Here is a 27,898-nt window from a genome sequence, read left to right as displayed (position 1 = left end):
AAATTTAATTTTAGTTCGATATTTATATCTTGGATTAAACTGATATATCTCACCCCTTTGGCTTCGGTATTTACTAACAATCAAAGATCCCTTCTTTTTCATTTATTCCATGGTACTAGGCAGGGTTGTCCTCTTAGTCCACTACTATTTGATATTGCTTTGGAACCACTAGCTATTGCTATTCGTGACTCCCCTAATATATTTGGCATTACCCGTGGAAATGAGACTCATAAATTATCACTATATGCAGATGATCTACTATTATATATTTCTAACCCAGGGAAATCTATTCTGGCCGTATTAACTTTGCTTGCTCAGTTTAGTAGTTTTTCTGGTTATAAACTGAACCTAGGTAAGAGTGAACCTTTACCATTAAATATGCAGGTTCCCATTTATAGAAATTCTCCATTCAGAGTGACTACTGACTTTTACTTATCTAGGAGTTAAAATTACTAGAAGACATAAGGATTTATTCAATTTCAACCTTTTACCGTTAATTAATCAGGTTAAACAACTGATTACGAAGTGGTCCCCATTGTCTCTATCATTGATTGGCCGAATTAATGCTATTAAAATGATTATTTTACCTAAATTGTATTTATTTCAAACGATACCAATTTTTATTCCTAAATCCTTTTTTGATATTATTGATTCTAAATTTTCTTCTTGTATATGGCAAAACAAAAATCTCAGATTAAGTAAAAAATTCTTATAGAAATCCAAGAAAGATGGTGCTTTGGCATTGCCTAACCTAAGATTTTATTATTGGGCAATTAATATTCTATATTTAATATTTTGGACGCAAGATTGGACTATAACTCTAAGCCCATATTGGGTAAACCTTGAAGGCCACTCTGTACAAGGGTTTTCTTTAGCTTCCATTTTAGGAACGTCACTTCCTTTTGTACTATCTAAATGGAATAAACAAATGTTTAACACTATAGTTAAACATACATTGTGAATGTGGTTTCAATTTCGTAAATTTTTTGGCCTGAATGAATTCATGTTATTAAGTCCTTTTATATCTAATTTCTTTTTTCAACCCTCGGTTATGGACCAAGCCTTTTTGATATGGAAAACGAAAGGTGTAATATGTTTTCGTGACTTATTTCTGGATAACTGTTTTATGTCTTTTGAGCAGTTATCTAAGAAATTTGATTTGCCTAGATCCCATTTTTTTAGATATTTACAAATAAGAAATTTTTTAAATACTATTTTGCCTACCTTTCCGACTTCAAATCCTATTGATATTATTGATAAAATTTTAGGTTTAAATCCTTTTCAGAAGGGATTAATAGCAATTATCTATGATATAATTATGAAGTTACTGAAATTCATCTTGATTGCAGACCACCCCAGAGGATGCACAATCTCAGTTCCTCATTCCGGCCGGCACTTTGGGAAGAAATCGGGCTGAAGCATCTCTGGAACGTGCACAGAACCTAAACCCAATGGTGGAGGTCAAAGTTGACACAGATAACATCAAAGACAAGCCTCTGGAGTTCCTAGCCCAGTATGATGCAGTGAGTATCCTAATATTTTCTGGGTGATAGAGAGCCATTTTATCCCAAGCTGTCTTGTTCCAATTTAATTCTTGCTTTATTATTAAGGTGTATAGTCAGAAGTCAAAGGACAAATTCGGTGGGTTTTCATCTTGACAATGTGTTCCTTCAGATAGTACTCCCCTTTTTTTCTTCCGACAATTCTTTCCTGAGCTTGTTATGATTTTGTTGAGAAAGGATTCTGTTCTCTGCATCCTGCCCTTCTTGTCATAGAGTCATAGAAAAGTACAGTACAGAAATATTCTTCGGTCCATCTAGTCCATGCCGAAACCATCTAGACTGCCTACTCCTATCGGTTTGCACTGGGACCATAGCCCTCCATACCCCTACCATTCATGTACCTATCCAAACTATTCTTATAAGTTCAAATCGAACTTGCATGTACCACTTGCACTGGCAGTTCATTCTACACTCTCACAACCCTCTGAGTGAAGAAGTTTCTCCTTAAACTTTTCACCTTTCACCCTTAACCTACCCAACCTCAGTGGAAAAAGCCTGCTTGCATTTACCCTATCTATACCCCACATAATTTTGTATACCTCTATCAAATCTTCTCTTAGTCTTCTACATTCCTAGAAATAAAGTCCTAACCTATTTAGTCTTTCCTTCTAACTCAGGTCCTCCAGACCTGGCAACATCCTTATAAATTTTCTTTGTACTCTTTCAATATTACTTGTGTCTTTCTTGTAGGTAGGTACCTTCACTCTTCTGTGAATCCCCTCAGTGATGCTGGTATACTATCTGTCTGCATGGGTATAACATTCAAACTTGACTATTTTCAAGATTATTTCCATTACTGATGTGATTATAACATGGTTAACTCGATCAGCAAGTTTGCGGATAAAACCAGGACAGGGGATGTAATGGACGGTGAGGAAGACTATTAGAGCTTGCAATGGGATATGGACCAGCTGGAAAAGTACCGGAGGGAATTTAATGCAGACAAGTGTGATGTGTTGCATTTCGCTAGGACCAACCAGGGTAGGTTTTACCCAGTGAACCTTAGGCACGGAGGAGTGTGGTAGAACAAAGGGATCTGAGAATACAGGTCCATAACTCATTGAAAGTGGTGTTGTGGGGGACTTCCGGGTCAGCAAGGGAATGGCGGCGTAAGGAAAAGGTCTCTCGGCCAAAAAGAAGGTAAACTGCCCCAAAATCGAATTTAGAGGAATACTTAATATTGTATAACTATATTAATAAAAGGGGCAAGGATGATGTCTAAGAACAAGATTAAAAAGTCCGCTCCGAAGGCTGATAAACACAAAGAGTCGCAGCAAGGCGATGGGCCTAGCTCCCCCACGGCAAGCCAGAACGGAGATAATGAGGGGGAATCGGTGACTCTGTCTTTGATTCTCGGAGAGATTCGCAAGTTCCGACAAGATAACAACAAACAGCTGGAGGATATTAAAGGAGAAATAGTAAAAACTAACTCGAGGATAGATGAAACCGAAGCGAGGACTGTTGGAATTGAAGAGAAGCTACAAAACGCAGAGCAAGTGATAGCAGAAATGCTAAAGCTGCAAGAGCAGCTCCAGTGGAAGCTCATAGACCAAGAAGGCCGCTCAAGAAGGGAAAATGTGAGGATCTACGGAGTTCCTGAAGGAACCGAAGGTAAACCCGGATTGATGATTCCCTTCATAGAGAAGCTGCTTAGAGAGAACCTTGATATACCGGCTGCAAAAGACCTACAGATAGAAAGGGCTCACCGCGCGTTGGCACCACAGCCTCCAGCAGGCGCCCAGCCCAGATCAATTCTGGTCAGATTTTTCAGTTACAGAACGAAGGAAGGGGTGCTTAAATGGGCATGGCAAAAGAAAGGTTTCATGTGGAGCAACTGTAAAATCAGTTTAGACCACGATTACGCACCAGGGATCCTTGCCAGACGGAAGGAATATGCGGAAACACGGAGGGTCCTGAAGGAAAACAGTATCAGATTCCAGACCCTGTATCCAGCTCGGCTGAAAGTCTTTTACGACGAAGGGACAAAAACTTACGCTACGGTGGAGGAGGTAACGTTGGACCTGGCGGACCGGGGACTACCTATTAAAGTTATCACCCAACCGGAGTCGCTACTGGAGAGGATTTGGCAGAAGTCGTGGCAGTTAGTGGGGCGAGGACGCTCCACTCGAACCAGAGTGTCAACCTACAAGGAAAAGCTGCAAATATTCAGACGCGAATGTACAGAGAATACAGACTAATTAAGAGAAATGACTGAAAAGAGTAAATCGGACTTAAAGGTAAAATGAAAGCTGGTATCTGAAAATAAACTAGAGGGAATAACTTGAATGGTAGCAATATGGTCGAGACATAAATAGGAGAAAATTCTCTATGATTATTCGCACTGCGGAGGGCCCTCTAACACAGAGTGAAGATAGAGGTTATCCCTCTGAACTGAGGCGGGTTAGTGCTCAGGCCTCACTGTGGGAAGTCGGGAAAAATTTTCAAATGTTATACGTTCAAAAATGTCTAGGGTGTGGTTATATGTTTTGGTTTACTGTTGAGAAGGGATTGCTTACTGTTTGGTTAGAAAAGGAGAGTTTTTTTTACTAGAGAAAAATGCAAATTGAATTGGTAAAAATAATTTCCTATAATGTTAATGGGGTTTTGAATCCAATTAAAAGAAATAAGATTTATGTCTAAATTGAAAAAAGAGAGGGCACAAATAGCTTTCCTCCAGGAAACACATATGAGCCAATCTGAACATGGAAAATTAAAAAGAATGGGCTTTAAGCATGTATTTTATTCATCATATAAATTGAGCCACAAAAGAGGGGTAGCTACTTTAATCTCAAGTACTCTTAGTTATGAACATATTTCAGAGACTAAAGACAAAGATGGAAGATTTGTAAAAATTACAGGAAGAATAGAAGGTACAGAAATAACATTGCTGAATGTTTATGCTTCTCCAGGTTGTGAATGGTCATTTTATAGACATATTTTTGACCTAATGGTCAGTTCTGAAGGGGTAGTAATTTGTGGAGGGGATTTTAATATTAGATTAAATCCTATATTAGATTCTTCAAGAATAGTTACTCAGAATAAACCTCTGTCTCGGAAAGTGAATTCATTGATGGAGGAGTTGGGAATTATAGATGTGTGGAGGGAGTTGCACCCCACTAGTAAAGATTATACACATTATTCTTTCCCTCATTCAGCCTATTCAAGGATAGACTATTTCTTTACTTTTAATACAGATAGACTCAGGATAAAAAACTGTAATATTGCAACAATTGATCTGTCAGATCATAACCCAGTCTCTATGTCTCTAATCCTGGAAAGGAAAATGAGGAAAACACTATGGAGGCTAAACTCACATATACTCAATAACCCGAAAGTAATGGAGAGATTAAGGGGAGAAATCAAAGAATACCTACACCTTAATGACACGGGAGAAACGTCACCAATGAACTTATGGGATACATTGAAAGCTGTACTGAGAGGGAAAATTATTTCCATTACCACTCACATGAAAAAAATCAATGCACAAAAATTAGCAGACCTTCAAGGAAAATTAAAACAACTTCAAGTTGTAGATAGCAACAAAAGTAATTCAAATTTAAGACAGGAAATTAGGAAGTTGCAAAGAGAAATTGAAGATATTTATACGTTGGAAACTCAAAGAAATTTTCTTTACCTGAGACAAAAGAATTATGAAGTAGGAGGTAAATCAGCTATTTTATTAGCATATAAGTTATGAAAACAACAAGCAGACAATACAATTCATAAAATAAAGAATCCAAAGACAAAGCTTGTGGAGAGTACAATAGGGAAAATTCAAGAGATTTTTGAAACATGTTATCGAGAGCTGTACTCCCAACCCCGGGCCTCCAATGAGCCCTATATAGACTGTTTATTGAATTCTTTAGATCTACCTAAACTTACAGATTTACAAAATGAAAGTCTATTAGAACCAGTAACTGCCAAAGAACTGAATGTGGGCATCTCTGGGTTAAAGGCTGGAAAGTCCCCGGGTTCAGATGGGTTTACCTCAGAGTGGTACATTTAGCCCCATTACTACTTAACACCTTTAATTGGATCTTGCAGAGAAGAGAAACTGCACCTTCCTGGAGAGAAGGGATTATTTCAGTTATTCCTAAAGAGGGTAAAGATAAACTAGAATATGACAATTATTGACCAATTAGTGTTCTTAATTTAGATTACAAACTATTTACATCTATATTAGCGCGCAGATTGGAAAAGCTCTTACCTGGCCTAATCCACTTGGACCAGACTGGATTTATTCAACAAAGACAAACACAGGACAACATAAGGAGAACTCTACACATATTAGAACAGGTTAATAAGAACGAGACAGAGACAATGGTAGTAGGATCAGACGCTGAGAAAGCTTTTGATTCGGTTAGTTGGGCATTCCTATACAGAGTGTTAGGAAGATTCGACTTTCAAGAAAAGTTTATTAAAGTAATTCAGACTCTATACGACAGCCCTACAGCTCGAATTAAGATAAATGGGGACCTCTCTGACTCCTTTATTTTAGAGAGAGGCACTAGACAAGGATGCCCAATTTCTCCTCTCCTTTTCGCGCTATATATTGAACCGCTTGCCCAACTAATAAGACAGAGCGAAATCGTAAGAGGTATCAAGGTGGCAGGGTTTGAACAGAAAGTGGCGTTATTCACAGATGATGTTTTAGTCTATCTGAGTGAACCAGAAAAATCATTTATAGGATTGTTTACACTGTTGGATGACTTTGGGAAAATATCAGGTTATAAAATAAATGTAAAGAAAACGCAGGTTATATCCCTAAATTATACACCATCCAAAAAATTTGCAGGATACATATGATCTTAAGTGGGAAGCTAAATCATTAAAATATTTAGGGATAACCCTGCCGAAGGATCTTTCAACACTGTCACAGGTAAATTATGGGCCATTAATCTCAGAGCTAAAAGCAGATATGCATGGATGGAATCTTATCCCCTTTTTAAGTTTAAATTCAAGGATAAAGACTATAAAAATGAATATTTTTCCTCGGTTACTGTATCTTTTCTGTACTTTACCTGTGGAGGTGGATGATAATCAATTCAGGGAATGGGACAAATGGATTTCCCGCTTCATTTGGCAAGGAAAGAAACCTAGAATTCGATATAACACCTTACAGTTAGGGAAGGAAGGAGGAGGTATGGTTCTTTCTTGCCTGAGAAATTATTTTTATGCCTCACAGATAACCCCTCTGTTATATTGGTGTAATAGGGAATATAAGGCTAGATGGAAGGAAATAGAATTTGGATTGGTTGACAGTTTTCCTCTACAGGCCTCAATAGCTGACAAAGGATTGATGGCCCAATTGGAAAAATTTAAAAACAGTTGGATAAATCTTACATTAAAAATATGGCAGAAGGTGGTTAATTCATGTGGAATTAATAACATGTTAAAACTCTTCAGATGGTGTGCATATGATACCGAATTCCTTCCCAACAGAGGAGATAAAAGATTTGAACTATGGATAAAGAAAGGTCTTAGAACCTACCTCTCATTTATACATAAAAGAATATTACAAAGTTTCCAAATCCTGCAGGACAAACATGGCCTAGAACACAATGACTTTTTTAGGTACCTTCAAGTACGAAATTATGTTAACCAGAGTTGTAGATATACAGACCTATCAACAGTAGAATTAGAATTTTTCAAGATTCTTAATTCGTCTTGCGATTCAATACCTAGTAAATCAGTTTCTCGATTATATAATGCACTCTCCCATGCTAAAAATGAAAAACACATTGTATGTTAAAGAGAAGTGGGAGAAAGAAGTGGGGTTGGTACTTTCAGAGGAGGCTTGGGGGAAAATATGCAGCTTTCAGTGGTCTTTGACTAATTCATTGACTTGGAGAGAACATTGTTGGAAAAATATTATAAGATACTTCAAGACCCCATATCAGGAAAAATATAAAGATACAAACGTGGCGTGTTGGAGAAGGTGCGGCTGCAAGGAGGCAAATCATTTCCATATTTTCTGGAATTGTCCTAAATTAAGTCTATATTGGGAAGGTATTCATAGAACATTAGTTAAGGTACTTAGGACCCAGATACCTCTGAACTTTGAGACGCTCTATTTGGGGCATGTATTGTTTCTTGAACAGAAGGAAGATATAAAGTTGCTGCAGGCCCTTTTAGCGGCAAGTAAGAAATCAATCACTAGAAAGTGGCTAAATCCAATACCACCTACATTAGAAGATTGGCACGAAATTATCTTGGAAATATTTAAAATGGGAAAGTTGACTTACTCCCTGAGAATTCAAAAAGAAAAATTTTATCAAATCTGGAATAAATGGATTGAATATATAACCCCAATGCGAGCAGACTTTTAGATGACTCTCCTAATGATTTATACTGCTCTTCTCATCAACACAGTAATATTGCTAACGTAAGCACCCCTGTCTAAATGTTTACTGTTTTTGTTTTTTTTTGGAAAATAGAGAATTAGTAAAGGAAAAGATTTGGGTAAGGGATAAAAAATGATAAAATTAAGTAAGTAATTACATAGGGATTGGATAATTATGTCTGCGGGCAGGAGCAAGCATGAACAAGTTAGGATATAAACACCTACAATGGTTGTTACATAGGCTTACATACAACATTTTGGACCAGAAGAAATGATCCAGAAGAGATATATGGAAACTACTACTAATCCACGATTATTACTATTTTTCTTAACAATTAATACCATTACTTAGCCTAATAGATTAGAATTTCCACTGTACATAATTATCTCTTTAAGTGTCTAATTTCTCTTTATATCATCTCAATGTGTACTTAAGAATGTATAAATAATTATAGTTTTATATATATAAAAAAATGGAAAAGGTTATACATGTGAAAAAAGTACATGATACTTGTGAATTCCTTATCCAAACAAAAATAAAATTTAAAAAAAAGGAAGTGGTGTTGCAGGTAGATGGCAAACAGAAAGCTTTGTCACGTTGGCCTTCATAAATCAAAAGTGTTGAATACTGAAGGTGAGATGTTATGTTGAAGTTGTATAAGTTGTTGGTGAGGCCTAATTTGGAGTATTGTGTGCAGTTTTGGTTACCTACCTACAGGAAAGATGTAAATGAGGTTGAAAGAATACAGAAAATTTACAAGGATGTTGCTGGGTCTGCAGGACCTGAGTTGTAAGGAAAGATAGACTCTAGTCCTTGAAACATTGAAGATTGAGAGGAGGTTTGATAGAAGTATTCAAAATTACGATGGCAGGGATATGGATGGATACAGTGTAGGTGCAGGTTATTGGACTAGGCAGCTTAAATGGTTTGGCACAGATTAGATGGGCTGAAGGGCCTATTTCTCTGCTGTATTTTTCTGTGACTCTATGCCTCTCATTATACTCAGTGGCCACTTCATTAGGTACAGGAATGGGACCCGGTGTGCTCTTCTGCTGTAGCCCGTCCACTTCAAGGTTTGACGTGTAGTGCATTAGGAGATTCTCTTCTGCACACCACTATTGTAACGTGTGGTTACTTGAGTTACTGTCAGCTTGAGCTAGTCTGCCGTTCTCCTCTGACCTGTCTTGTTAACAAGGCATTTTCATCCACAGAATCGTCGCTCACTGAAATGCTTTTTGCTTTTCACACCACTCTCTCTAAACTCTGGAGCAAGGGGTGTCAACCTTCTTTATGCCGTGGACTTCTACAATTAACCTAGAGGTCTGTGGACCCCAGGGTCTGAATCTCTGCTTTAGAGACTTTTGTACATGAAAATCCCGGGAGATCAGTAGTTTCTGAGATACTCAAACCACCCCGTCTGGCACCAGCAATTATTCCACAGTCAAAGTCATTTAGATCACATTTCTTCCCCATTCTGATGTTTGATCTGAACAACAACTGAACCTCTTGACCATACCTGCATGCTTTTATGCATTGAGTTGCTGCCACATGATTGGCTGATTAGAAATTTGCATTATTGAGCTGGTGTACCTCATAACAGTGGCCACTGAGTGTATATATGACTCTGGGAGTTGTGTGGGGGCCAGGGTCAGTGGCTTAGAAACAGTCTTGCCATGTAGAAATCAGGACTAGGGATTGGGGGGAGGGGAATAGTTTGTGCTATATTGCACAGGGTGTCAGGAACTAAACAACTGGCTGTTCCAGGGAGGGAGCACAGATTTGGACTGTTTATTCCTCTCCATATGTGTTGCCTGATCTGCTGAGTTCAAAGTATATATATAATTTATTTATTTTCTTGTGGACATTTACAGTAAACACAAGGAAACAAATAAATATTGTGAATGTGATTGTATTTTTTGCATCTGACTTTACTCAGGAGATGGTCTATATAAGTGAGATAAAATGACATTAACTTCATGGACCCTGTGTAGATTACAGAGGAGGAGGTATTTGCTGTCTTGAATAAAATTATGGTGGATAAATTGCAGGGCCTGACAAGGTGTTCCCTTGGACCCTGCAGAAGCAAGTGGCCCTAGCAGAGATAGTTAAATCATCCTTTGCGACAGGAGAGGTAACAGAGGATTGGAAGATAGCCAATGTTGTTCCGCTGTTTAAGAAAGGCTCTAAAAATAAGCCAGGAAATTATAGTCTGGTGAGCCTGACATCAGTAGTGGGAAAATTATTGGAAGATATTCTAAAGGACTGGATATAAAAGTATTTGGATAGACATGGACTGATGAAGGTTAGTCAGCATGGCTTTGTGCCTGGTAGGTCATGTCTAACCAAACTTACAGGGTTTTTCTGAGGAAGTTACTACGAAAGTTGATGAAGGCAAAACAGTGGATGTTGTCTATGTGGACTTCAGCAAGGCATTTGCCAAGGCCCCGCATTGGAGGAAGGTCAAGCGGAGTGCTGCAGGGATCGGTGCTGGGTCCATCTATATCAATGATCTGGGTAATTGCATCAGCAAATTTGCAGATGACACCAGGATTGGGAATGTAGTGGATACAGCTTTCCGCAGGATCTGGACCAGCTGGAAAAATTGGCTGATAAACAGCAGATGAAACTTAATGCAGGCAAGTGTGAGATGTTGCGCGTGGGTAGGTTCCACCAGAGTAGGTCTTACACAGTGAACGGTAGGGCACTAAGGAGTGTGGTAAAACAAAGGGATCTGGGATACAGGTCCCTAAATCATTGAAAGTGGTGGCTCAGGTTGATAGGGTTGTAAAGAAAGCTTTTGGCACACTGACCTTCATAAATAGAAGTACTGAGTACAGGAGATGGGATGTTATGTTATTATTTACATCTTTCCTGTGCACATTAATGGTAATTGCTGAGTCCTAATCACCATTAATGTGCGCAGGAAAGATGTAAATATTGTTGAAAGAGTACAGATAAAATTTACAAGAATGATGCTGGGTCTGGAGGACTTGACTTGTAAGGAAAGATTGAATAGGCTAGGGCTATATTCCTTGGATCATAGAAGATTAAAAAGAGATTTGATAGCGATATACAAAATTATGAGACCTATAGATAGGGTATTTGCAAGCAGGCCTTTTCCACTGATGTTAGTTGGGACTTCAATTAGAGGTCATAGGTTAAAGGTGAAAGGTGAACAGTTTGAGGGAAACATGAGGGGAAACTTCTTCACTCAGAAGGTGGTGAGAGTATGGACGAGCTACAAATGCAAGTGGCTCATGTGAGCTCAATTTCAGTGTTTAAGAGAAGTTCGCATAGGTACATGGATGGTGGGGGTATGGAGGGCTAGGTCTGGGTGCAGGTCGATGGGATTCAGCAGTTTAGTGGGCCTGTTTTTATGCTGCACTTTTCTAAGGCTCAATAACTGTATGAGCTGAAGAGTCCTTGAAAGTGAGTCCATTGGTTGTGGGGTGAGTTGTTATCCCCTCTGTTCAAGAACCTGATGGTTGAGGTATAATAACTGCTCCTGAACCTGGAGGTGTGGTTCCTAAGGTTCCTGTACCTCCTTCCTGATGGCAACAAGAAGAGGGCATGGCCTGTATGGTGGGGTCTTTGATAAAGATGCTGCTTTCCTGTAACAGCGCTTCATGTAGATGTGCTCAATGGTGGGGAGGGCTTTACCCATGATGGACTTGGCTGTACCCACTACCTTTTGTTCCTCCTGTGTGTGTGTGTGTGTGTTGATAGAAGTTTCCAGTAACTGCAGAAACTCTTGTGCTTAAACCTTTGTATTTTAGCTCAGAACCTTTCGCCTAAGTGAACAGAAATGGTTCAAAGAAAAGAAGTTCAAGGTTATCTTTATTATCAAAGTATGTACACAGAATACAACTCTGGGATTTGTCTTCTCCAGATAGCCATAAAAGACAGAAAACCCATGGAAATTGTTGCGCAGCACCCCCCCCCCCGCACATGAAAAAGCAAAAGAAACAAACTCACATTAAAAACTAACAGATCGCCCACCAGGATACGGCAGCTAAAACATCAAACCCCTAATTTCCCCCCCACTCCAACCTCTTCCTTGCACAAAAACTAACAGATCGTCCACCGGGACACAGCAGCTAAGATATCAGACCCCTAATCCCCAGGCTGCTCCTATACAAAAACAGCAATAAAAACGTGAAACACCCAACCCCTCCCTCACTCACCCAAATAAAATAACATGTCACCCTCCCACCATCGGCAGCAAGAATGAAAACAGAAAAAAACTGAAGGAGACCAATATAAGCTACAGTCCACACCAATAATCACGTCTTGGAATTTCGAAAACATCTTCCCGTCAGCATCGAGGAGAGTGACAACTCGAACTCAGTCCTTCTGTGGGGCTTTCATCCGCTGAGAAGTGTTAATTGGCCAACACTGAAAGTGTTGTTAATTGAACGCAGCAGGCCAGGCAGCATCCATAGGAAGAGGCTTGGTCGACGTTTCGGGCCAAGACCCTTTGTCAGGACTAACTGAAGGAAGAGATGGTAAGAGATTTAAGAGGGGAGATGGAGATCTGAAATGATAGGAGAAGACAGGAGGGGGAGGGAGGGAGCCAAGAACTGGACAGGTGATTGGCAAAAGGTTGGCAAAAGGGATACAAGGCTGGAGAAGGGAGAGGATCATGGAACGGGAGGCCTAGGCAGAAAGAAAGGGGGAGGGGAGCCCAGAAGATGGAGAATAGGCAAGGAGTTATAGTGAGAGGGACAGAGGGAGAAAAAGAGAGAGAAAAGGGGAGGGGGAATATATAAATAAATAAGGGATGGGGTACGAGGGGGAGGTGGGGCATTAGCGGAAGTTTGAGAAGTCAATGTTCATGCCATCAGGTTGGAGGCTACCCAGACGGAATATAAGGTGTTGTTCCTCCAACCTGAGTGTGGCTTCATCTTTACAGTAGAGGAGGCCGTGGATAGACATATCAGAATGGGAATGGGACATGGAATTAAAATGTGTGACCACTGGAAGATCCTGCTTTCTCTGGCGGACAGAGCGTCTGCGTCGGGTCTCGCCAATATATAGAAGGCCACACCGGAAGCACTGGACTCAGTATATCACACCAGCCAACTCACAGGTGAAGTGTCGCCTCACCTGGAAGGACTGTCTGAGGTCCTGAACGGTGGGAGGGAGGAAGTGTAAAGTCATGTGTAGTACTTGTTCCCCTTACAAGGATAAGTGCCAGGAGGGAGATAATTTGTCAGGACTATGTCCTTTGTAACCCATCCCTTATTTATTTATTTATTTATTATTCTCCTCCCCCCCCCCCCCGTCTCTTTTTTTTCTCCCTCTGTCCCTCTCACTATAACTCCTTGCCTGCTCTCCATCCTCTGGGCTCCCCTCCTCCTTTCTTTCTCCCTGGGCTTGCTGTCCCATGATCCTCTCATATCCCTTTTGCCAATCAACTTTCCAGCTCTTGGCTCCATCCCTCCCCCTCCTGTCTTCTCCTATCATTTTGGATCTCCTCCTCCCCCTCCCACTTTCAAATCTCTTACTAGCTCTGCTTTCAGTTAGACCTGACGAAGGTTCTCAGCCGGAAACGTCGACTGTACCTCTTCCTAGAGATGCTGCCTGGCCTGCTGCGTTCACCAGCATTTTTTGTGTGTGTTGCTTGAATTTCCAGCATCTGCAGATTTCCTTGTGTTTGCGTGGTGTTGTGAATTGGCTGTTTTACTGGATGTATGTAAAAGAGGTGTTGTTCTGAGAATATATGAACTCAATGTCTGACAGCTGTTTCTTGTATACATTATTTTTTTTTGCATAAAGTAGCTGCAGCTGTTATATTGATGTAATTGAAAAGCACTGACTGATTCTTCAAAATGCATCACACGAAATTTACCACGCTATATCAAAGGAATAGTTGAAGTGCTCGAAGCATTTGTCAGAGAGAGAGCAAGAGATAGAGCAATTGCAAGTTTCTGGGTGTCAGTATCTCTGGGGACCTAACCTGCAGCCATCATATGGATGCAGCTATAAAGAAGACATGACAGCGGCTGCATTTCATTTAGGAGTTCGAGGATATTTGGCATGTCACCAAAGATACTTGCAAATTTCTACAGGTGTACTGTGGAAAGCATTCTAACTGGCTGCATCACTGTCTCATATGGGGATGGGGGGGCGGGTTCCTACTGCACAGGATCGAAGTAGGCTGCAGAGTTGTAAAATTAGTTGGCTCCGTCATGGGCACCAGCCTCCATAGTATCCAGGTCTTTAAGGAGCAATGTCTCAAAAAGGCAGCGTCCATCATTAAGGACCCCCATCACCCAGGTCATGCCCTCTTCTCATTGCTACCATCAGGAAGGAGGTACAGGAGCCTCAAAGATCCAGGAACAGCTTCTTTCTCTGTGCCATTCGATTTCTGAATGGACATTGAACCTATGAACCCTACCTCACTACTTTGTTAATTTCCTTTCTTTTGGCACTATTTATTTAACTATTTTAAATATATATATTTACAATAATTCAGTTCTTCTCTCATTATTATGTATTGCATTGTACTGCTGCCACAAAGTTAACAAATTTCATGACATATGCCAATGATATATGTTGGCGCGTGGCCAAGTGGTTAAGGCGTTCGTCTAGTGATTTGAAGGTCGCTAGTTCGAGCCTTGGCTGAGGCAGTGTGTGTGTCCTTGAGCAAGGCACTTAACCGCACATTGCTGGCGCAAATCCATGGTCTCACGAGATTAACGGATGCCTATTATTATGCCAGTGATACTAAACCTGGTTCTGATTCTGATTCTAAGTTAGGCAGATAGTTTGTTGATATGGAGCATCATGCCTCTGAAATAGCACAGCACTCCCAGCTGGTGTTTTCAAAGATGGTGTGCATGTTTTAAAAATATCTGGTTTGCAGGTTTATTGGTATGACTGGAATATAGGGTAATAAGTTTACAGAAGAGTGGCAGGGTGGAAATATGTCCCTACCAAAGGAAGTGCAAGGCAATCCTTCCCTCTTCTAGCCTGCAGGTCACCCTTGGGCAAGGTATAGCACCTTCTTAGACCCCACCCACCTCCCCCCATCAGGGTCATGTGAAGCCATGGGAGCAGGTGGTGGATGGTCGTATGAGCAGCTGGTGCAGATCACAAGTCCTGGTGATGCGACCACTGATGCCAGGGAGGCAATCTGTAAAGAGTCTTGAAAAAGGTTGAGGGTAGAAACCTACAGCATAATACAGGCCCTTCGGCCCACAAAGTTGTGCCAAACATTACCCATAGCCCTCTAGTTTTCTAAGCTCCGTGTACCGATCCAAAAGTCTCTTAGTCATAGTCATAATTTATTAATCCCGGGGGAAATTGGTTTTTGTTACAGTTGCTCCATAAATAATAAAAAGTAATAGAACCATAAATAGTTAAATAGTAATATGTAAATTATGCCAGTAAATTATGAAATAAATCCAGGACCAGCCTATTGGCTCAGGATGTCTGACCCTCCAAAGGAGGAGTTGGCCACAGGCAGGAATGACTTCCTATGATGCTCAGTGCTGCATCTTGGTGGAATGAGTCTCTGGCTGAATGTACTCCTGTGCCCACCCAGTACATTATGTAGTGGATGGGAGACATTGACCAAGATGGCATGCAACTTAGACAGCATCCTCTTTTCAGACACCACCGTCAGAGAGTCCAGTTCCATCCCCACAACGTCACTGGCCTTACGAATGCGTTTGTTGATTCTGTTGGTGTCTGCTACCCTCAGCCTGCTGCCCCAGCACACAACAGCAAATATGATCGCACTGGCCACCACAGACTCGTAGAACATCCTCAGTATCGTCCAGCAGATGTTAAAGGACCTCAGTCTCCTCAGGAAATAGAGACGGCTCTGACCCTTCTTGTAGACAGCCTCAGTGTTCTTTGACCAGTCCAGTTTATTGTCAATTCGTATCCACAGGTATTTGTAATCCTCCACCATGTCCACACTGACCCCCTGGATGGAAACAGGGGTCACCGGTACCTTAGCTCTCCTCAGGTCTACCACCAGCTCCTTAGTCTTTTTTACATTAAGCTGCAGATAATTCTGCTCACACCATGTGACAATGTTTCCTACCGTAGCCCTGTACTCAGCCTCATCTCCCTTGCTGATGCATCCAACTATGGCAGAGTCATCCAAAAACTTCTGAAGAGGACAAGACTCTGTGCAGTAGTTGAAGTCCGAGGTGTAAATGGTGAAGAGAAAGGGAGACAAGACAGTCCCCTGTGGAGCCCCAGTGCTGCTGATCACTCTGTCGGACACACAGTGTTGTAAGCACACGTACTGTGGTCTGCCAGTCAGGTAATCAAGAATCCATGATACCAGGGAAGCATCCACCTGCATCGCTGTCAGCTTCTCCCCCTGTAGAGCAGGGCGGATGGTGTTGAACGCACTGGGGAAGTCAAAAAACATGACCCTCACAGTGCTCGCTGGCTTGTCCAGGTGGGCGTAGACACAGTTCAGCAGGAAGACGATGGCATCCTGAACTCCTAGTCAGGGCTGGTAGGTGAACTGGAGGGGACTAAGTGTGGCCTGACCCTTAAAAGACCCTATCGTATCCGCCTCTACTGCCGTTGCTGGCAGCCCATTCCATGCATTCACCACTCTCTGTGTAAAAAAAACTTAACCCTGATATCTCCTCTGTACCTACTCCCCAGCACCTTAAATGTATGTTCTCTTGTGGCAACCATTTCAGCCCTGGGAAAAAGCCTCTGACTATCTACACGATCAGTGCCTCTCATCATCTTGTACACCTCTATCAGGTCACCTACAAGGATCACCCGACTTGTAAAGGCATTGCCCAGAAGATTGCAATGGCAAACCACTTCTGTAGAAAAAATTTTTTACCAGGAGCAATCATGGATAAGACCATGATCACTTGTATCATATGACATGGCACATAAGGAACAAAATATACAGAGGGAACCCATTCAGCTCTGGAGCCTTTATACCTCATCTTTGTTTTAACTCCATCATGGGGAAGTACAGCAGTAGCCATTTCATGCACCAAGTCCATGCCAGCTGTCAAAGCTCCCACTTACAGTGCTGGATCTTAATACTTTTCGATCCCTGTGTTTTTTTTTAAGGAGTTCAGGAATGAGTAAGAAATTTTGATTCATTGATTCTTCACAATTGTTTATTTTTAAAGTTTAAACAAAAATGCAGAGCATTTGAAACTAAATAAGGAGCTGAGACGTAAAGCAGAGATTCAGTGGATTCAATGAATAGAAGAAAGGATGGCATCTCAGAAAAATCCATCACATTTATAATCCAGTTAACAGAAATTGTTATGACCAAAGTGCATGACCATACACTTTCCAACATTGTATTTCATTTGCCACTTTGCCCATTCCCCTAAACTATCTAAGTCTCTCTGCAGGCTCCCTATTTCCTCAATACTACCTGCTCCTCCACCTATCTTTGTATTATCAGCAAATTTAGCCACAAATCCATTAATCCCACGGTCCAAATCATTGACATACATCATAAAAAGCAGCGGTCCCAACACCGACCCCTGTGGACTCCACTGGTAACCGGCAGCCAGCCAGAATAGGATTCCTTTATTCCCACTCTGTGTTCTGCCGATCAGCCAATGTTCCATCAATGCTAGTAATTCCATGGGCTCTTATTTTTCTAAGCAGCCTCATGTGCAGCACCTTGTCAAAGGCTTTCTGAAAATCCAAGTACAGCACATGTACTACATCTCCTTTGTCTACCCTGCTTGCAATTTCCTCAAAAAATTGCAGTAGGTTAGTCAGGCAGGATTTTCCTTTCAGGAAACCATGCTGGCTTTGGCCTATCTTGTCATGCGCCTCCAGGTATTCCATAATCTCACCCCTAACAATCAATTCCACCAACTTCCCAACCACTGGTGTCAGGCTATAGTTTCCTTTCTGCTGCCTCCCACTGTTCTTAAATAGTGGAGTAACATTTGCAATTTTCCAGTCATCCGGTACAATGCCAGAATCTATTGATTCTTGAAAGATCATTGTTAATACCTCTGCAATCTCTCCAGCTACTTCCTTCAGAACCCGAGGGTGCATTCCATCAGGTCCAGGAGATTTATCCACCCTCAGACCATTAAGCTTCCTGAGCACCTTTTCAGTTGTAATTTTCACTGCACATATTTCACTTCCCTGACACTCTTGAATGTCCGGTATACTGCAGGTGTCTTCCACTGTGAAGACTGATACAAAATACGCATTCAGTTCCTCTGCCTTCTCTGTGTCTCTCATTACAATATCTCCAGCGTCATTTTCTATTGGTCGTATATCTACCTTCAACTCTCTTTTACCCTTTATATACTTAAAAAAGCTTTTAGTATCTTCTTTGATATTAGTTGCCAGCTTCCTTTCATAATTCATCTTTTGTCTTCCTCTCTGTCCTTTTTGAAACATCTGAAGCCTGGCACTCTAAGTAGCCATTCCTGCCCTGAGCCATCCAAGTCTCTGTAATGGCCACAATGTCATTGCTCCAAGTACTGATCCATGCTCTAAGCTCATCCGCTTTGTTCATGATACTCCTTGCATTAAAATTGACACACCTCAAACCATCAGTCTGAGCGTATCCCTTCTTTATCACCTGTCTATTCTCCCTCTCACACTGTCTACAAGCTTTCTCGATTTGTGAGCCAACCACCCCTTCTTCCGTCTCTTCAGTTCTGTTCCCACCCTCTAGCGATTCTAGTTTAAACTCTCCCCGGTAGCCTTAGCAAACCTCTCTGCTGGGATATTGGTCCCCCTGGGATTCAAGTGCAACCCGTACAGGTCACTCCTGCCCCAAAAGAGGTCCCAATGATCCATAAATCTAAATCCCTGCCCTCTGCTCCAATCCCTCAGCCACGCATTTATCCTCCATCTCACTCTATTCCTATACTCACTGTCACGTGGCACAGGCAATAATCCCGAGATTACTAGCTTTGAGTTCCTGCTTCTCAACTTCCTTCCTAACTTCCTGTAGTCGGTTTTCAGGACCTCCTCCCTTTACGTACCTATGTCGTTGGTACCAATATGTACCATGACCTCTAGCTGTTCACCTTCCCACTTCAGGACATCTTGAACGCGATCAGAAACATCCTGGACCCTGGCACCTGGGAGGCAAACTACCATCTGTGTTTTTTCCCTGCGTCCACAGAATGGCCTGTCTGACCTCTAACTGTAGAGTCCCCTATTACTGCTGCCATCCTCTTCCTTTCCCTACCCTTCTGAGCCACAGGGCCAGACTCTGTGCCAGAGGTGCGGCCACTGTTGCTTCCCCCAGGTAGGCTGTTTCTCCCCCACCCAACAGTACTCAAACAAGAGTACTTATTGTTCAGGGGGACAGCCATAGAGGTACTCTCTAGTCTCTGACTCTTACCCTTCCCTCTCCTGACTGTTAGCCACTATCTGTCTCCTGAGTCCCTGGTGTGACTACCTGCCTATAGCTCCTCTCTATCACCTCCTCACTTTCCCTGACCAGACAAAGGTCATCGAGCTACAACTCCAGTTCCCTAACCTGGTCCCTAAGGAGCTGCAGCTCAACACACCTGGCGCAGATGTGGCCGTCCAGGAGGCTGGGAGTCTCCCGGATATCCCACATCTGTCACCCAGTACAGAACACCAGCCTCACAGACATACAAACGTACTTCCTGTTTGTATCCTTCACAAGTAACTTACCTGGTCTCGACCTGTTATCGCCAAAGCTGTCCTACTCAATCGCCCGCTCCTCCAACACCCGCCTGTCTTCTTTTTAAACTCTTCCTGCCAGTCTAACTCACTGGCATCCATGCGCCTACGCAGTCGTTCCTCGATTTTGCCCTGCTGTGTGATGAATTGAGGCTGAGCCTATGGGCTTGCTTTGGTTGTTCTGGGCTTCGTGTCTGTGAACTTCAGAATAGAGACATGTCCTTTTAGAACAGAGTTTCTTTAGCTAGAGAGTGGTAATAGGGAGTCTGTGGAATTTGTTGTCACAAGCAGCTGTGGAGGCCAAATCGATATGAATATTTAGGTAAGAGGTTGCTAAGTTCTTGAATAGTTGTGGCACCAGTTGGAATGCTCATCACAGTACATGTGGAAATTTCTGAGTGTTTATGATGAAGGGCTTGGAGCATATTATTTGATAATGTTGCTCCACCATGCTGCTGCAGTGACACTAGGTGGCAGAAATAGTCCACTGCATTAACCTCACATAACACTGGTCCTTCAAGTTCCTGTCATTGTCAAGTGAAAGTCAAGTTTATTGTCATATGCACAAATAATGTTGTATACACGAGCTCAATGGGAAGCTTACTTGCAGCAGCATTCATGGGAAAATCTAAATTTAAAATTTATGCAGAAGTTATCATAGTCATAGTCATACTTAATTGATCCCGGGGGAAATTGGTTTTCATTACAGTTGCACCATAAATAATAAATAGTAATAAAACCATAAATAGTTAAATAGTAATATGTAAATTATGCCAGTAAATTATGAAATAAGTCCAGGACCAGCCTATTGGCACAGTGTGTCTGACCCTCCAAGGGAGGAGTTGTAAAGTTTGATGGCCACAGGCAGGAATGATTTCCTATGACACTCTGTGCTGCATCTTGGTGGAATGAGTCTCTGGCTGAATGTACTCCTGTGCCCACCCAGTACATTATGTAGTGGATGGGAAACATTGACCAAGATGGCGTGGAACTTGGACAGCATCCTCTTTTCAGACACCACCGTCAGAGAGTCCAGTTCCATCCCCACAACATCACTGGCCTTGCGGATGAGTTTGTTGATTCTGTTGGTGTCTGCTACCCTCAGCCTGCTGCCCCAGCACACAACAGCAAACATGATCGCACTGGCCACCACAGACTCGTAGAACATCCTCAGCATCGTCCGGCAGATGTTAAAGGACCTCAGTCTCCTCAGGAAATAGAGAGGGCTCTGACCCTTCTTGTAGACAGCCTCAGTGTTCTTTGACCAGTCCAGTTTATTGTCAATTCGTATCCCCAGGTATTTGTAATCCTCCACCATGTCCACACTGACCCCCTGGATGGAAACAGGGGTCACCGGTACCTTAGCTCTCCCCAGGTCTACCACCAGCTCCTTAGTCTTTTTCACATTAAGCTGCAGATAATTCTGCTCACACCATGTGACAAAGTTTCCTACCACAACCCTGTACTCAGCCTCATCTCTCTTGCTGATGCATCCAACTATGGCTGAGTCATCAGAAAACTTCTGAAGATGGCAAGACTCTGTGCAGTAGTTGAAGTCCAAGGTGTTAATGGTGAAGAGAAAGGGAGACAAGACAGTCCCCTGTGGAGCCCCAGTGCTGCTGATCACTCTGTCGGACACACAGTGTTGCAAGCACACGTACTGTGGTCTGCCAGTCAGGTAATCAAGAATCCATGACACCAGGGAAGCATCCACCTGCATCGCTGTCAGCTTATACAGGTGTCCCTGCTTTTCGAACATTCGCTTTACGAAACCTCACTGTTACGAAAGACCTACATTAGTACCCTGTTTTCACTTTCAGAAGGTGTTTTCACTGTTACGAAAAAATTCAGCGCGCGAAAAAAATCAGCGCACGCCCCAAGCAGCCATTTGCAAGATGAGTTCTATGGGTGTTGGAAAAGCCTGAAAGAGCTGGTAAGGGTGTTACACTTAGCGTAAAACTAGACATAATTAAGCGTTTCGATCGTGGTGAACGAAGTAAGGACAAAGTGAGTTTGGCTTGTGGAAGGTGATGAACATGATGTTGAAAAGGTTTTGGCATCCCATGACCAAGAACTGATAGATGAAGAGCTGATGCAATTGGAAGAGGAAAGGATAACAATCGAAACCGAATGCAGTAGCGAAATGAACATGAAGCAACTGCGTGAGATTTTCGCTGCAATGATAAGTACGACTTTAATTTTGAAAGGGTACGTAGGTTTAGGAGATATTTGCAGCATGATTTGAGTCCTTACAAAGAACTGTGTGATAGAAAAATACGTGAGGCTCAGCAGTCAAGCAAGCCTTCCATATCAACCACAGCAGATGACGAAACTCGACCTTGGACATCGAGGCGGGCAGTCATAGGAGAAGATGAGCCGCCTGCTCTAATGGAAATAGACGACGAGATGACACCCCAGTGTCCCACCACCCCAACACCCAGGCCGCGGACAGATACCGTACCGATTTGCGGAGAATGCAGCAGTAGCCGGGAGGCACACAGCACATCTTTAAGAAAAAAGCCAAAATAAACATGCTAATTAATTAGGTGCCGCCCCGCACTTAAATGTCGGCTCAGATCAAAGGCGACGCAATTGGCACTGATCTGGGCCGACAATTACGAGCCGGGCAGCACCTAATTAATTAGCATGTTTATTTCGGCTTTTTTCTTAATGATGTGCTGGGTGCCTCCCGGCTACCGCTGTACCCCTGCATGCTTCGTGGTTCGGTATCTGTCGGCGGCCTGGAGGGTGGGGGTCACAGCACCACCCCAACCTGCGACGACTCAGTCTAACACACCATCGTCAGTGTGCTCTGCGCTGTCTTCCCAATTCCGGTAAGTGATATTACACTGTACATATATTATTTCTACTTTATATCGGCTGTGTATTTTCACGCATTATTTGATATGATTTGGCAGCTTCATAGCTTAAAGATTACTGGAGAGCGCTTGCGCTGGGTTTTTGCCAACAGCGCTTGCGTGAGATTTTCTGCCGACGGCGCTTGCGTGAGATTTTCGCTACGGAGAACAGTTCAGTAATGATTGTGGAAAAGTATTTCTACTTTATATAGGCTGTGTATTTATCATATCATTCCTACTTTTACTATATGTTACTGTTATTTTAGGTTTTATGTGTTATTTGGCATGATTTGGTAGGTTATTTTTGGATCTGCGAACGCTCACAAAATTTTCCCATATAAATAAATGGTAATTGTTTCTTCGCTTTACGACATTTCGGCTTACGAACCGTTTCATAGGAACGCTCTACCTTCGGATGGCGGGGGAAACCTGTACTGGAAAAATACAATTAGAACAGGAAAATCTACAAAGTCCATTTTCATGCTAAGAGATCATAGTGTTGCTAAGCTGTAGTGATTAGAGTTGTGACAATTTTTTCAAGAAATTAATGTTTGAGGGTAAATAGCTGTTCCTGAGCCAAGTGGAGTGGGATTTCAGGCTTCTAAGCCTCCTGGCCGATTGGTAGCTGTGAGAAGCTGCCCATTAGGAGTTTGCACGTCCTCCCATGGTTGCGTGGATTTCTTCCAGATGTTCTAGTTTCCTCCCACGGTCCAAAGATGTATCTGTTCGTAGGTTAATTGATCAAAGGTTCATTTTCAACTCTGAAATTCTTCAATTCTCTGTGTAGGCATGAAACCAAGAAAGAAAGAAAAGACAGGCAGCACAATGATCAACCCCAAAAGCCCTCCACCCACATGAAAAAAATGAACAAAATAGATCAAGTACATCAACCCCCAAATTCCACCCCCCACACAGAAAAAACGAACTAGAATAGAACAGGCACACCAACCGCGAAATCCCTCCACCTGCACAAAAAACAAACAAAATGGATCAGACGCATCAACCCCCAAATCCCCCTCCCCCACAAAAAGTACTGAGAAGATCAGGTGAAAAAAAACACAATATAAAAACTATAAAACTGAAAATAGAGTCTATAGTCAAAAATCCAAAAAGCAGAAAAAAAACTGCATAATACCCTCTGGGCCTGGGCGTAGCGGAAGGCTCTGCCCTCTTCGGTACAGAGCAATCGATCAAAAGACGGGCAGCCACGCTCACCCTCTGCACTCACTTCAATGCTTCAATCTCCCTCGTTCCTTTAAACGGTGAACAATGGGAGCTTAATCAGTGTAATGGAGTCAAATATCGGCTTGTACCCCATCCTGCAGCCTGCCCGTTACAAGGTTCATGCACAATGCCTCTTGGAATCCTCTCAGAGACTGTAGAGTGCTGGAACACCCAAATCATCTCCAAACTTCTGCTCTTGCCTCGCTGTTTCAATCTCCCTTGTTGCTTTAATCGGCGAACAATGGAAGCTATAATTGGCGAAATGGGATCAAATATGGTCTTGCACGCCATCCTGTAGGCTTCTCACCACGAGGTTTGCTCATGCTGCCTTTGCTCCTGGAATCCTCTCAGAGACTGCAGAGTGCTGAGGCACCCAAACGATCCCCAAACAGCAAAACATGACAGTTCAGAATCACATTCAAGACAAGAAACAAACTCAAAGACATAAAGGAAGTGGAGGAAAAAACTGGTTTCATGATCTATCCAGAAGCTACCGACCAAAGAAACATTGTATGCAGATGCCATCTTGACTGGATTCAAGAGCTTATATTGTCCAGCATTAAATTGGGGGATTGCTCGGCAACCTGGCTTGAATGACCAGAAGGTGACAGGAGGAACGTGTAGGAGGGCTGTCAGTTATATGCTTCACACAGGGAGTGATGGGTGTATGCAACACCCTGCCAGGGCTGGTGGTATAGTCAGATACATTCATCAGTAGAGCTGCTAATGAAACTACAGGACACCCAAGTTTATTCAGTCATCAGTCACGGTTGTTCGTTCATTGTATTAAGTACATCGTACAGCACGGGACAGGCACTTCAGCCCACGATGTTGTGCTGACCTTTTAACCTACTCAAAGGTCATTCTAACCCATCCCTCCTACATGGTCCTCCATTTCTCTTTCATCCCTTTGCCATGTATTATCAAAGAGTTTCTTAAATGCTCCTAATGTATCTGCATAATGCATCGGCTGGTGGAGTGGAGTTACGTCTCTGCCACTGGACAGGGTGTAGCACCTGCTTAGCCCAACTGGCAGCCCCTCCCAATCAGCATCACGTGAAGCCACGGTTGGAGGTGGTGGATGGTCTTATGAACAGCTGATGCATATCACAAGTCCTGGTTATATGACCACTGATGCCAGGCAGACAATCTCTGAAGAGGATTGATAATGGTTGGGGTCACCAGTCTTGTAAAGACACTGCCCAAAAGAAGGGAATGGAAAACCACTTCTGTAGGAAAATTTGCCTAGAAATCATGGTCATGGAAAGACCATGATCGTCCATGTCATAGACATGACACATCAGGGTTATGTGACTCCATAACATGTTGTCTATTCCTGATGTTCTTGTTGGGTTTTGGGTCCTACTGATAACAGTTGTCTCTTGCTATGCAGAACATTAGATCTGATTATAGTCACAGAATATTTGGGGGACAGAGAGCAATTATCTTACTTTCCCATAAAGTATCATGCAAGGAGATTTCCAACTTTTCAGTTGAGGGAATGATAGGACAAAGATCAAAGAAAAAAATTGTTGCTGGGTTTGAAAGGATGTGAGGAAACACAGATCTAAGTTAATTTATTATCAGAGTACATACATGTCTCCATATACAACCCTTGGATTCATTTTCCTGCGGGCAATCATAGCAAATACAAGAAACAGTAGAATCAATGAGAGACCACATCTTACAGAACAGATGACAACCATCTGTCATCTGGGAATAAATTGTGCAAATATAAAAGAGTATGAAGAAAAATGAAATAATAATTCTATGATCAAGGACATAAGATGAAGATCCTTGATGATGAGTCCGTAGGTTTCGGGAACAATTCAGGATTAGGGTGAGTGAAGTTATCCTCTTTGATTCAAGAGCCTAATGATTGTGTGGTAGTAACTGTCCCTGAAGCTGGTGGTGTGAGTCCTGAGGCTCCTGTACCACCTTCCTAATGGCAGCAGTAAGAAGAGAGTATAGTTTGGATGGTGGGTTCCCTAGATGACAGATGGTGCTTTCCTGCGACAATGCTCCATTTAGATCTGCTCAGTGTTGGGGAGGGCTTTACCTGTGATGGAGTGAGCCGTATCCACGACCTTTTGTAGGCTTTGCCATTCAAGGGCATTGGTGCTTCCATACTAGGCTGTGATGTAGCCAGACAACACACCTCCAGAAGTTTGTCAAAGTTTTAGATGCCATATTGAATCTCCACATGGCAGAAAGTAGAGGTAGTAGCAGATGTACTGCTGTGCTTTCTTCATAATTGCAGTTGCATGCTGGGCCCAGGACAGGTCCTCTGAAATAATAACACCTAGGAATTTTAAGTTGCTGACCCTCCCCACCTCTTATTCTCCAGTGAAGACTGGCTCATGGACCTGTGGTTCCCTTCTCCTGAAGTCAACAATTAGCTCCTTGGTGTTGTTGACACTGAGTGAGAGGTTGTTGTTATGACACCACTCAGCTACATTTTCAAACTCCCTCTTATTTGCTGATTCATCACCACCTTTGATTTGGCCTACGACAGTGGTGCCGTCAGCAAACTTAAATATGGCATTAGAGCTGTGCTTAGCCACACAGGCATACGTGCAAAGCAAGTAGTGTGAAGGGGTGGGGGCTCTAACCGCACAGCCTTGTTTGTTGGATTTATTAATACCAACATATGACATATGTTGGTTTGTGGTAACAGTACAGTGCAAGATATTTAAAAACAAGAGATAATAAAAACAAATAAGTCATGTGAAAGAGATGTAGTGAATTCAACAGTTCATGGACAATTTAGAAATCTGATTTAGGAGGGGAAGAAGTTATTCCTAAAATGTTGAATGTAGTTCCATAATGGTAGCAATAGATCTTCAGAATCCTGTAGCATCTGCATGATGGTAGCAGTGGGAAGAGGGCACGTCCTGGGTGGTGAGGATTCTAATACATTGGGTCTCATTGATTTCACTACTTAGAGGACACAGAAGAAGCCACCTGGAATAGAGAGTATTAGCTTTCGTGAGAGACTGGACAAACAGGTGGTTTAGTCTGGAGCATTGAGAATGCGTGGATAGTGAGGGTGCTTAATGGTAACCGTGCGGCCGCAAGTCGGGCCATTCTCAGGTTGATGGAGCAATACATAGAAGGGTGCAGAGAAGATTTACAAGGATGTTGCCTGGATTGGGGAGCATGCCTTATGTGAATAGGTTGAGTGAACTCAGCCTTTTCTCCTTGGAGCGACGGAGGATGAGAGGTGACCTGATAGAGGTATATAAGATAATGAGAGGCATTGATCGTGTGGATAGTCAGAAGCTTTTTCCCAGTGCTGAAATGGCTAGCACAAGAGGGCATAGTTTTAAGGTACTTGGAAGCAGGTACAGAGGAGATGTCAGGGGTAAGTTTTTTACTCAGAGAGTGGTGAGTGCGTGGAATGGGCTGCCGGCGATGGTGGTGGAAGCAAAAACCATGGGGTCTTTTAAGAGACTCCTGGATAGGTACATGGAGCTTAGAAAAATAGAGGGCTATGGGTAAGCCTAGGTAGTTCTAAGGTAAGGACATGTTCGGCACAGCTTTGTGGGGCAAAGGGCCTGTATTATGCTGTAGGTTTTCTATGTTTCTATACCACGTGCTCTGTCTCGGTAGCCTCCAACTGGATGGCATAAGCATCAATTCCTCATGGTATCTCCTTTTCAGAAAGGTTCCTTCTTCTCCATCCCTTTACTTTTTCAATACTTTTTCCATTAATCACCTCCCAGCATTTTACTTCATCCCCTCTACCCCACCCATGTGGCTTCACCTATCACTTTCTAGCTTGCCCTCTTTCCCCTCTTTCCCCCTTCCACCTCACTCTGGTATTTCCCTCCCCCCCCACCCCCCCCCGCCAGCCCTGAAGCTCAAAACGGCAACTGTTTATCTATTTCCAGAGATGCTGCCTGACCTACTGCGTTCCTCCAGCATTTTGTGCATGTTGCTCTGGATTGGCCTTTCTGTTTGATGAACATGTGGTATCAGAAAGATATAAATACATGCACAGTCTTATTAATACGTAATACTCTATCTGTCATTTGAGCATGTGATTTGTTTCTGTCTGAATTCAATGATTAGTCATAGTTGGAATTTGAGTTGCAGGGGTTTGTTCTACATAGCTATTGAGTAAGGCAGCAAATAATTATTTCATCACCAAATCTCAGGCATCAAATATATTTTTTAAAGATTAGCTTTATTTATTATGATTATTATTATTATTTCTGATGTATTTGCACAGTTTATTGTCTTCTGCACTCTGGTTGAACGCCCT

The 27,898-nt window shown here is 42.4% G+C and overlaps 1 protein-coding gene across 2 annotated transcripts in view; it reads left to right on the top strand.

Annotated features, from left to right (window-relative positions):
- sae1 (SUMO1 activating enzyme subunit 1) overlaps positions 1-27,898 on the top strand; it is a 231,684-nt gene that overhangs the window by 20,426 nt on the left and 183,360 nt on the right. For both annotated transcript variants that reach the window (XM_063063584.1, XM_063063586.1), the window contains exon 3: positions 1,350-1,523. In XM_063063584.1, coding sequence (XP_062919654.1) covers positions 1,350-1,523 — 174 coding nt within the window. The remainder of the gene's footprint in view (positions 1-1,349; positions 1,524-27,898) is intronic.

This window comes from Mobula hypostoma, chromosome 12 (assembly GCF_963921235.1).
Source record: "Mobula hypostoma chromosome 12, sMobHyp1.1, whole genome shotgun sequence".
Taxonomy (NCBI): domain Eukaryota; kingdom Metazoa; phylum Chordata; class Chondrichthyes; order Myliobatiformes; family Myliobatidae; genus Mobula; species Mobula hypostoma.
Note: the sequence above shows the minus strand (reverse complement) of the source record. Positions and strands in the feature narration are given on the sequence as shown.